This window comes from Polyodon spathula, chromosome 10 (genome assembly GCF_017654505.1).
Source record: "Polyodon spathula isolate WHYD16114869_AA chromosome 10, ASM1765450v1, whole genome shotgun sequence".
Classification (NCBI taxonomy): domain Eukaryota; kingdom Metazoa; phylum Chordata; class Actinopteri; order Acipenseriformes; family Polyodontidae; genus Polyodon; species Polyodon spathula.
The window spans coordinates 36,530,750-36,543,984 of NC_054543.1; the positions used below are offsets into that span (position 1 = coordinate 36,530,750).

General features: G+C 36.5%; 1 protein-coding gene across 1 annotated transcript in view; it reads right to left on the reverse strand.

Annotated features, from left to right (window-relative positions):
• LOC121321946 (rap guanine nucleotide exchange factor 4-like) overlaps window positions 1-13,235 on the reverse strand; it is a 45,223-nt gene that overhangs the window by 15,326 nt on the left and 16,662 nt on the right. Inside the window, 1 exon segment of the mRNA XM_041261335.1 lies at window positions 2,208-2,280. Coding sequence (XP_041117269.1) covers window positions 2,208-2,280 — 73 coding nt within the window.

Sequence of the window (13,235 nt, forward strand, 5' to 3'; positions counted from 1 at the left end):
CACTGGTATTACAAAAAGATAGTCCCAATACTGTAAACACTCATCAATCCTCTGTTTGTTAAAAACAGAATGCGCTGCATCTTTGTTCAACATATAGTTAATACTGTATTAAAACACAACATTGTTGTTGTATACGCTATTCTTACACAAATATGACGTTTATGAAAAAATAAAAGGCAAATGGATTAGGAACTCCAATTTAGACATCAAGTTTTTGACAAGTCTGGGATGGATCAAAAATACAATACTTAGTATTTACTTGTGTAAATGGGCTGTCCCACATACGACTGAATCAACTGCTACTACAATGCCATCCCTAACAGGGTACACTGTAATACTGATAGATTAAAGACACATCTCTCTCTTTCAAGGCAGTGTCAGTCACACGTATGTTTTGCTTTCAAAACTGTACATTTGAGACCGTCTTTGCATATGGAAGTGCAAAACAGGTAAGATTTATGAAATAACTTTTTTGCAACAATAAATTTAAAGCTACATTCTCTCAATTGTGCCAGCAATATACCCGCATGCAAGCTGTTTCCATTTGCCTAGACCAGTGGTCCTCAAAGTGGTGCCCGCGTGCAAATTTGTGCCTGCGAAGCCAGGCCATCGTGCCCACGGCAGCTGTTCTTAAATTACGGGTAATGAACACATTTCTGGCAGGTCGTAGTGTGGGAAAATAATTATAAAGCTTTAAACACGTTTTCCAACAAAAGCGTCACAGCAGTCTGTTGACAGTGCTGCTCCCTTATGCTGTTGTACGTACTCGACAGATTTTTTTTTCTGCAATATGATCAACCAATTGAATATCTGCATTTTCTCTGTGGTAGCCCAACCATATGTTAGCTGGGTGGGATAAACTGTGTCTGTTTCAGTTGCAGGTACTGACAGTAAGTTTAACCAATAAGAGAGTCAAATATCTGCCAAGTTTTACGCAGCTGTCAATCATAAGTAAGCAGAGGCTGTTCACGATATTCTGCTTGAAAATTGAAGGCGAGTGAATAGCCAATGGGAAAGTGAAAGATCTGACAGCTGTCCAATCATTCGTGAGCAGAGGGGTGCTAATATGCCGGGTAAGCACTGAATTTCGTCGACTGCTAGCAAAAAATAATACATTTCAGTATTTAGAATTTAATTTTCTCTATAGATATATTTTAATTTCACCAGACAGGAGAAATACCGTAGTAGATTTAGTTACGAATCCACTTTCTCTGAATAACTGTACTGGAGATGAGCGATCTTTAAAGCGGAGTAGTGCTGACAAATTTGCCAAATTGAAACAAAGCGAGACGCTACCTATCCTCTTATTTTAGTTTATTCATGGTTATCTGTGTAAACATGCTTTTTAAAAATATTTGCATTGCATATTTTACATAAATTATTTAACGAATATGCGCAGCATGCACAATTACTGCCTGAGGTTGGTCTTATTAGAGTAAGCCAAGAATAACTCTTAATATATACATATATTACACATGTTGTGGGAAGACAGTTTTTAAGATAAGATCCTATGCAATAGAAAGTGTGCCCCCAAACAGCCAAGTAAGATGAATTTATGCCCGTGTCCAAATTACTTTGAGGACCACTACTCTAGAGGGAAACTGCAGTTCCATCTCATAAGGTCACGTCGCCATCTTGTTTTGCCCAACAAACCATAACGCTGTCTGTGCTGTTGACCTGTTGTTTTTAAACATTTGTTGTTCTGTTTGCAGAGTGAAACTGTACTACATGCAAGTACAGTGCACATCACAGTACTTACATTACATTCTAAGGTGTTTGTCTCCATCCCAAAGAGTCCATTACCTACAGCAGGTTCTCCAACCCTGGTCCTGGACATCCCCAGTCCTGCAGGTTGTCTAGGTGTCTTTACATCATCGACGACTAAAGATCTGGAACACCTGTTAATCTTGACTAATTAAGCCAATAACTGGTGCAACTAAGTAACAGAGGGCTTGGTTGAAACGAAAACCAGTAGACCCTGTAGCTCTCCAGGACCAGGGTTGGTGACCCCTAATCTACAGTATGCTCAATGAATAGTAGGTAGGTTCTTAACATAATTCTTTATGAAGAAGGTTTTGGTTCACAAGGACACAACGGTTTTAATTTTAATTTATGTTACTTTAAATGCTTTAAAAGGAATATGTATTGAACTGCACTGATTAACAGTGATCAATAAAAGTAAAAGTCTTTAATAGTATCATACTTACTGTCATTGCTGGGGCCAGTTTCCATAACACCATAAGGAGGTGCCAAAAGTCCAGTCATATACTGTCGATATTTCTTTGGGGAAAAAAACAAACAAACAAAATATTATTAATAAAGTATTACCAAGAAATTATTTAAAATGTTCTCCTCTCTCTCTCATTATATAATTCTGCAGCTGATCCTCACAGCTGGCTCTAAAGTGTTTTAGAGCTTCATAACCGGAATCTAGTTTAAAGTCTATTTCAAACAAGTCAGAAAACCATCCAATTTGTTTATTTAAAAAAAAAAAAAAAAAAAAAAACACATTGCAATTAAAGTTATTTGTTTTTATTATCATCATCTGTCCATGGAATTCCAGCTATGAAAACATCAACCATAGAACAGTATGCATTGTATACACCCCCCCCCCCTTTTTTTTTTACCTGCTTTCTATATGAATCATCACAGAAATGTCTATATTAAGACAAATTGGACAGACGGTACAGCCTGAATTCACAGAAAATCTTACTGAATGTATTAGATGCGTTCAGTTGTTTGAGTGCCAATGAATAAATACTTTTAAAAGATATACATATCAGTACACAATACATGTATGAATACAAGATAAGCCTTAAAAAATAACTGATCAATTATAACTAATTCACCATAAACAAGGAAGCTGAAAATACTGAAAGCGTTGTATCCTCTGTGAGTTTTGTTTCAAGATCTCCTAAAAAAGAGATGATGTTATAAAAAAACTGTATAAAAAAAACAACTGTACAAAGTCAAACAATGCACAATAGGGGCTAAAATACCCCTCCAATTATTTTTCTGATGTACTTGACTTGGCCATTTTAATTTCCATAGCATTCTCACAATCATCCCCTTACTTTCCAGACCCTGGGTACTCACCTGCAACAGGACCTGGCCATGCTACAATAATAGCCTTGGATTAGAACATATCTTATTACTTTATCTACAATAATAGATTCTGCGTGTTTCTCTGTTGTGTTTCTGCATTGATTAATTACCATGATCTAGTCCATAAAAAGATTTTCCTGGTAGAAACAGTATAAAAGTAGACTTTAAAAAAAAAAAAAAAGTATCCCTGGTATTATGGTTTCTGCACAATAAATACAGTGACAAGAGACACATTTTCATAAAGTATTATCATTACTGTGGTTTATTTATGTCTTTTTTTTTTTTTTTTTTTTTTAGATGTTTTAGAAAATCCAGCATTGTACAAAGAAATAACACCTCACCGTCTTGGTTTTCGTTTATTACAGTCCTCATAACAGAAAATACTAGGATCACAACAAAACAAAACATTGATCACTATGCTTAACATGTACCTTGCAAGTTGGGCCTGTGTTTGAAAAGCGTGAAGCACACCTCCATCTGTACCCCGATTCCGACTCAAAATCTGAAGCAGCACTTTGTTGATCCTGTTTTTTTTTAATGTTAATCCCTACTGTCCCACACATCACTTGCCATTTTAGAAACTTCCATTCAAATTCTAGCAATGTGGTAAATCGATGCAAGGCAAAACACGCTATGATGGTTATTTCTAATATTTGTCAACTATGGAATTTATGGAGAACACTGATGTGAATTTCGACTCCTACTCTACATTTATCACCACATCCATCAACTGCCTGTGTAAGCACATTTGTCAATTTCCTGTGTATACGTGCGACAGCCTAACCAACCAAACAGATTGCTTTCAGAAGTCACAGCTCATACCTCTAGACGCATTATGACTTGATCAGGTCCTCTCAATTGTATGCATTTCTAAAACCTGCACAATGTTGGGATTACCAGAGATTACACCTCAGAGCGATTCTGACCGTACACAAATTCTACACGTTGTGAACCTTTAGGGTGAGCACAGAACCAGTGCAATGCAAAATGAAACTGTATGCACACATTCTACTGTATATCTGAAATCCCAAAACATGCAGACATGCCAGCTATCAAAGTACAGACTATGTTGCAGAACAATATGTCATAATTATATTAGTTCCAGCACAATATGCGCTAATGAAAATAAGCTAAAGTCTCTTTGGTAAATCAGATCTGAGTTTTGATGACCTTTTTCTTTTTGATAAACTGCCTTTGATTTTGCTTTCATCTTCCTGCTATTCATAAACTAGCACATAATATTCCTGAACACAACCATTTCTGTAATGTGATTAATTGCAATGACGAAGCCAAGTCATTTTGTAAGGAATTTCAGGTGTTGCAATGTACCACCCTAGCATCTAGCCTGTCATGGGTATTAACAAGAACACAAGCAATGTTGGGAACAAGACAAGGCCATTCAGCCCACTATTTGCAGTATGGCAGTATATACCTGTATTTGAGCAATTCCAATGATTTAGCTGGTCCGAGTTCTGATGGTGAACTATTGCATGCAGGTTACTGTACTTTGAGTACAGTGAAACTGTGCAGTATGAGTTGTTTTTGTTTACCAAGGAAAGTAAACATTGGGCTAGATTACACAAATTTTTTTTTTTCTTTCTACTTCTCGTCATGCACGCAGTATTTGTTTAAAAAGGACAAAATACCAATTACAAGCCTAAAACAAATCTGAAAAAAACAAAAAATGCCGATAACAATTAAGAGTAAAAAGCTCTGAAAAACTAACCCATAGTGTCTTATTGATGCGATGCACGGCTAGAAATGAATGGTAAGAACACATAAGAGGACAGCAAGAAACACTTATTTGCTATCTATATTTAGCCAATTATAATGCTATCTGATTTTGAAAAAAAAAAAATTATCCTGTTAGACTTGTTCATCTAACCATTTCTTTTGAAACCAAATCACATTCAGACCCGGCACTTAAACTGATCTCTTGACTTTAAATCAACTCCACAACTGGCCTTTTCCATGAATAACACAACATGAATTTGAAATGAAAAATATCCCAGGTAGCAATAGGATACATTTATTTGTTTGTATATATCAAATATTTATAATATAAAATAAATTTATTTTATTTGTTATAAGTGTAAACACATTTAAATATATATTAGTAATATATATATCTATATATATATAATATTATATCTATATATTATATATATATCTATATATATATATATATATATATATATATTTATTTATAAATAAATAGATTGAAAAAAACAACAAAAAGAACACTTCAAATAATTTATGTAAACCCTCTTGTTTCAGACAGCAAAAACATTACAGCTGAAAGATAAAGCAGAGCTTGTCTGAAGAGTATATTTAACAATGCTGTGCATTTGCAAATTCAACAGTGTTGCAGAGTATACTTAAAAGAAAATCCAGCAAGAAACTGATCTAGCAAATCTGAATCCTCTTACTTATACAGAGACACCAACTGCAAAACTATAATAAACATACCCACTTAATAATATACATACAGGGAGTCTCCTTACAGGAATGCATTTCATTCTGAATTAGCTGTGTTGCTTCAGCAAAGACATTCAAAATTGGTTGCCTCTGCTGTATTATTTTATCAATTTGCATAGATAGTAAATCCATTACATTTTAAAAAACATAATGTCGAAGGTATCTAGTTTGCTTCAAAAAAAAAAAAAAAAAAAAAAAATTTAGTTCCCTTCTTTGACAAAAACATCCTTAGTAACGCTGAAACTAACAAGATAATTTAATGCAATCCCCACATGACATGTTCTTGCACAGGTAAACCAGCACGCAACTAAATATTATAAATATATCACATCGCACAAATGGACCGTGACCATTGAAAAATACTGAAAAACCAATGCCTTCTGTGCTGTAAGAGAAAGGCAGATTGACTTACCCAGAGTAGATACCATTGGTTCAGCCCTGCAAGTAGCCCTGAGGGGGATTCTAATTGTATCTATACTCTGGTGTTCTCAGAGTGGCTGCTCTCCAGGCACATGCTTTGTGTTTATCTCCAGGGCTGGACAGCACTCTGGCTCCCTTTCTGATTTCTACAGTAGATAGAGGAGACCAGCACGGATTGAGCTGTATTCTCCATAGCTGACCACAGGATTTGCACACAGTACACAGTCCAGGACAGTACTGTAAGGTAACTGCTAATGGACCGCTGCTAACAGCAGATTTTCCAATTAAACTGTTGCTAGGAGATTAGTGTGTTCCAAATCGCCTGAGCCTTCTCTCTCCAGCACAGAAGTGAGCTCTGCAGGAGCCGCTGGGGTCTCGAAAGCCAAGCACAATAACACAGAGCGCCATCAATAATTAAAAATATGAAAAGGTATTTACACTGAACGCACAGATGGGCTCTCTACAGTGGCTTGAAAACGTTATTTTTATTTGAAACCTACACTGCAAATTCTACCTACTGTCTCATGAAGTACAAAGCTTGTTTTGTGCTGAACACTGTATGTATTGCCTTTTGCTGATGCATGTTACTATCTTAAGAAATCACAAGCACAGCACATAGCTGGTTTACCACTTGACCAGCATCAAAAACTCCCCCCCCCCCCCCCCCCCCCCCCAGTCTTTCAAATATCACAAAGATGTGCACAGTAGATGGTTAACCATTTAAAGACTGGTGTTTTATTTGGTGTGCCGTTAGTCGTCTGCCTTATTAAAAATTATAAATAAATTGACCACTGAAAAAAATAAATAAATAAATCACCACCAACACATATTTACCATTGAAAACCAACAGAAGCCTAGATACACAAACCACAGGTTATTCTCTGTAGCTGTAGCTTTGCTTCACTATTTAACTGCCATTGAATCGTCACAGACCTGAAACTCTGTTCTATCCTGTTTCAGTAGTTTTTAATTTAATCTTGGCCAGCATCACATCATTCTGGTTCTTAGGGCTGAGTACTCGGAAATATCTATTTTGATCAGCAATACTGCGGACTGGTAATTGTTATGCTTACTGTGCTGTTTCTGTAGTTGTCAAGTTTTATCTCTTGCTACAGGTTAAACAACTTTGGCATCACAAAAAAAGAAATGTCCTAAAAAGAAATACATTCATTTAGTTTAGTTACTAGAGGAAATGTTAGCAATAACTGCATGGGACTCCCACCACCACCACCATAATTTACATATTTACTTGAAATCCAGCACTCAGTACCAGAGAGTGAACTAATTAAAATCAACACTTAGTCATTAATATGTCATTATTTATCATGAATCCTGTTCCCACCACCATTGTCAGTCCCAATGGATTGGGAAACATGCTGCGCCAGCATGCTGATTGAGGTCTAGCAGGTTTTAAAATGCAAATGAATCACATGTGCCCTCTTGCAGGATATCCATGAGGGGAAGCGCAGGGTGTGGGCATGAACGAATGACCTGGTGTACATAAAATGAAAGCCACGTTTCAACAGAAAATACACCCTTTGTTAATAAGGATCAAGAAACCTTCTTCATATTCCTGATCAGCAGAAAACTCTTTAGAATTGAGAATTTTTGCTAGATATTAAAAGACCTGATCGAAGAAGAGGTCTCTAACGGGTAGAGTAGATTTACTACCCGATTTACTAGTACACTTGGGCTGGACGTCATATTCAGCTTTATTATGCCACATAGCAGCAGAGGAAACAGTGTAAGGAGGGGCACAGTAAAAAACAATTAGGTGCTTTTTGAGCCAGGGACCAAAGGCGGGCCATGGCGTCATAAAGGGTGGCAAAAACTAACGTGAGACTACTGTACAGCATGTTTGACAATAGAAAGTACTGTCTTATTTTTACACTTAACATGAAGCTTTAAGTGCTAGGAAGAGCAGAAGGGGTGATACAATAGGCCTTTGTGGCAAACAGGAGATATAAAATTTGCAAACCTGTGATGTACAGTATGTACAATGTAAAAAATAAATCAATAATTGAAAATAAAACCTAAGTGCTAACTAACAGATTAAATTTAACTTCTTACAGTCTAGCTGTAATGATGTATGCATAGTGTTTATAACTACCGAGTGAAATAAGGTCATCACCAAGTGCCCCTATGGGAAATAATGTAATCTGTGCCTCTGTTCTTTCTGAGAATTACAAACAGTTTGACACAGGACTTAATGGAGATCACATAATGAAAAAAATAATAATGGCAGATGAACTAACACAAGTTGAACGAAATCAAAATAGCAAGGCAATAAGGACTGATATGGGGGGGGGGGGGATCCGTAGTGTAAAACGTACAGTCCAATGAACTCACAGTGACACACTGTCAGGCAGAGGAGGCTCTTCGAGATCTTGTGAGGCTTCAGTTTTAAGAAGCTTAACAGAAAGCATTCAACAGACAAAACTCCAAAAATGCTAATTCGAAAGCACTCATACCCTGACAAGGAAAATGAAATTTTTAGCAATACTAACCTATTTTAAATGATTAGGATATTTGTCATTGCGCTTTTGGCATGATTCTTTAGTGATTTTTGACCACTCTTCAATGCAAAATCGTTCCAGTTCATTCAAATTCCGAAGACTTCTCTTGTGCACAGCTTTCCTCAACTCATACAAAGATTCTCAATCGGATTTAGATCGGGACTTTGACTAGGACACTCTGGAACCTTGACTGTACTCTTCTTTATCAATTTAGATTATGATGTATGCTTTGGATCGTTGTTGTGTTGTGTCAATCTTGGATTGTTATTAACCTTCCTCGCAATTCTTCTACTTGTTCTTGGTGAAAAAAAGCATTGTGACAGTACCATCTTGTACTTTTTGATAATAGAAACAATAGTTGAAATTGGAAATCTTCTTGTATCCTTCTCCAGCTTTGACAATAAATAATTTTCTGCCTAAGGTCTTCAGATAGCTCTTTACTTTTTCCCATATTGACTTACTGGTAATGACAGCAATCATCCTATGCCTAACTCTTTTATACTCTCTGAGAATGTTCACTGACAATCCAGCATTCTCTAGACTTTTTTAGAATTAGGTTCTGCATTATCATACTGAAATCTCTAGCACCTTGTAGACGATACATCAAAGGGTATGAATACTTTTGAATATGCATTTTTGGATTTTGCTAAAAAAAAATTGCTGAAATAAATAATTGCAGACATCTATTTCTTGTAACTTGTTTTTTTCCTCATCCAGAAAAGCAAAACATTTGCTACAAAAGGATTTTACCTAAAATTCTTTGTTTGAGAAATTTCCATTGGGTATGTAAAGTTTTGACTATAACTGTTTATTGCAATGTAGACGTGAACGCTTCCTGGCTCTTAGTTTAGCATCAGCTGTTGAAATTATGATCTGGGGTACAGTTATGTAATTCTGCTCATTGAGTATTTAATCGATTTTCAAGAGAGACTGACAGGCAAGGCAAGTGGGCGTCAGTAAAATGTTGTCACAGTTAGAAGATAGGAAAAGGCTGGAGAGTATTATAAAAAATTATGGAAATTACATTTTTCTTTAATTAGTCACAGTTTAAGACAGAACAGATTATGTGCTGAATGATTTTTTTTTCATTTTCTTCAATTTTCCAATTCTATTTTAACACCTATGCATAATTAAAAAGTGTAAAATGTGGGCTTCATATTAAGAAATCGTACAGCAGTACACACAGTACCATCATTTTTAAACAAATTTTACTCTAAATGTTTCATCCACACTGAGTATAAGAACACTGGCCATGAAACTCACATTTGCTATACTTCAAAACAATTTAGGTGGCACAGTAAGTTTTATGGTGCTTTTTGAAGTTTGTTGCACTCCCTGTACAATCAATACTACTCAATAATTAGCCTTAAATGCATACCTTTGTCTGGTCCAGCAATGACCTCCTGTATATTACTGAGCACCAGAGAACAGGACAGAACACAGGGCACTGTACATTGCTGAGCACCAGAACACTGGGCACTGTATAATACTGAGCACCAGAACACAGGACACTGTACATTGCTGAGCACCAAAACACAGGGCACTGTATAATACTGAGCACCAGAACACAGGGCACTGTACACTGCTGAGCACCAGAACACAGGGCACTGTATATTACTGAGCACCAGAACATAGGACACTGTAAAACACTGAGCACTAGAACACAGGGCACTGTATAATACTGAGCACCAGAACACAGGACACTGTATATTACTGAGCACCAGAACACAGGACACTGTACATTGCAGAGCACCAGAACACAGGGCACTGTACACTGCTGAGCACCAGAACACAGGACACAGTATAATACTGAGCACCAATATTGAATACAATTGCAACAATTACAGCAGGACCCCAAGATCAAGGGCTTTCAAGTTATTGGGGTTATTTATTTTACATAGGACGTGTTTGATTAAATTGTTATGACTTGAATTGACCACTTCTTAATATAAATGTTTCATCCACACTGAAAAAAAATCTATTAATGTAGTTTAGGAACATCCAATTGACTAGATAATCTGCTTTAAAGCCCAAACTACATCTAATACTAACATTATTATACTTTCTTTATATATATGGCCTGTGTTAACATCCTGTATTCCCAGAAGGCAATATCATTTTTACATAGTAATTCCTACTAGGACAAAACTTGAAGTATTCCAGGTACTGCATCTGTCAATGTCCCTTCCTGATCAGCAGCTGTCCCTATTATCACAGAAAGGTTTCTGACTTCACTAATTGTTTTCTCTTTCCTCATGAGCAGCCGCCTCTTAACCTATCCTCCAAGGTCTGCAAGCCTTTTGTCTACAAGTTCATCCAGCAAGCAGGGTCATGCTTATGAATCCTGAGTGCCTTTGTTCTCGGGTGCAACATCACAACAGATAAGCTTGTGTGTTAAAGTCACCACCACACCCCTTTATTTTCTGAAAGACCAGCATTTTATCTAAAGGTGTGTGTTTGGGGGGGGGGGGAGTGTTCTAACAAAGTCTCTGAATAAAAACAACATTGAATGGTTTACTTGTACAGATCAGGAGTCAGTCCAAGTGCCCTGCTGGCGGTGACAAGAAACAAGTATAAGTGCAAAATCCCAGTGTACAGTATGTGAATCAACCAGCCATAGAAACAGGCACTGCAGCTCTGAATTCAGGCTAAACAGAACAGCAGGTTTGAAAGGCTGATTTATACAAAGCATGGAGACACATCATGCTCTACTACATAACTGTCTGACCCAAAAGGATAGAAACCAAATTGTTCTTAAAAGCAGGGGGAGTTTAATCACCCATATGTATGTTTTTGTGAATATTTAATACAGGATTGTGACAGACAGCAAATGAATCCTAGTCAACAATCTCCTTCCCGACCTGTGAGGTCGCTGTATCACAGGAACAGTGTGCCCCGGATTGGATGGTTTGGCAGTACATTCCAGGGTCGGTTGGAAATAGAGCATCCAGAAAGAGGGCGGAGACACAATACCAGAAGTCATTGTCTTAATGCAGTAGGCGATGTGTCAGTCATGGATTGGAGGATACATGATTCCACTCGCTACCGAAAAGGGCATGACTGAGGGTATATCAAGAGACGTGGTGAAGTAATCTGTTCCATTGTTATGGTAGAGAAAAGACCGGTAAAGGAAGGACTGAGTAAAAGTAACCACAAGTGTTGTGTATTATATCTGTCTGTCTATTAATTGTCACACTTTATAATTCACAGAAGATTAAATCTGGGAGCTGTTGCTATCTGTCAGCATCAACCCCGGAATACACTGCGCTACTGTTTCACTGTTACTGTATAAATCACCACTTCCACAAGGAGCACTCACTGTTGGGATTTGTGACCGTGTCTGTGTATAGTGTGTGCTATTATTATTTCGGGACTGAATCCTGTGGTTTGACTGGGATTTACACATCGCTGTGTATGGCCAGTCTTCTTATTTAAGCAAAGAATAAAGCTTAATTTTCACCACTGAACTGTTGTTGGACTTTTTTATTACTGTGCACTGCATCATCTCTACACCTGCACACTGCAAACCATTTTAACTTGGACTTATCTGCTCCCTATTTTACTGTATTTAATCCTGCACTTAACCCAATCTGTAGTATCTTGTATTTCACTTGCACTTGTATCAAACCCTGATGTAACTATCAACACTTATCTGCTCTTGAACTGCCTCCATATCAAATCGTACTGTGCTCTGTATTTGCTCTTGTACTGTAATTGTTGCTATGTATTCTTTTGTATACATCTGTAAGCCGCCTATATATATATATATATATATATATATATATATATATATATATATATATATATATAATATATATATATATATATATATATATATATAATCAGTGCCCAGTGCCCCTTAATTTACAACTTTTTAAGAAAGCATTCCTGGAGACAAACATCACTAATAGATCGAGATCCTTATAAGGCATTCATTTTTATGCAGCATTTGTTAATTGCGTGATGGGTTAGAAGGCATTTTCCCCATAGATTTTCATTGAACTTCTTGTAATTAGTCATTTTAAATCTGTGTTTACTTGAACAAAAAGCAATCCCTTGCAATGCAACTTGGTAATTTATTAAGTGGAGTTTGTAGTTTCGGATTTAAAGATCTGTACTCATTTTGAAATTGACTATGCTTGCAAATCCTTACTGAGTTTTCTTTAAAGTCAACATCTTGCTGATCATCTTCATACATTTAAACAATTGTGTTGTTTACAAGAATTCATCATGTACAGTTGAGTATAATGTGAACCTGTTGTACAATGCAAACCAAAAATGGACCCAATTCAAATTTTAAAATGGCTCACGTGTAATACACATGTGCTCTATCTGGTTTAATAAACTTGTCTATCGCATTTAACTAATGCAACAGGTAAACAATTAATTTGCTTAAAATCCATTGCATTATCTGTAACGTTCAATTTTACACAGTGGTTACCTTTGGGTAAAAAGCATCACAAATGCTCATTTTGAAATATTCGCTGGCATTTTAAATTCATTATTGCAATGTTTAGTTACAGGCCACAAATTAAAGTGCAGTTTGCATTTATTACGAAGCAAAAGCTATTTGGAGCAAGGCATCATATTCTTGAATGCAGTTGAATTTTACACCGTTTCAATGTACAAAATAAACTAAAACAGTACCTACTGAACTCATTTCTTGATGGCTGGGAAAAAATAAATACAACACTAGTCAGCCAAGTTTTGCCTGTT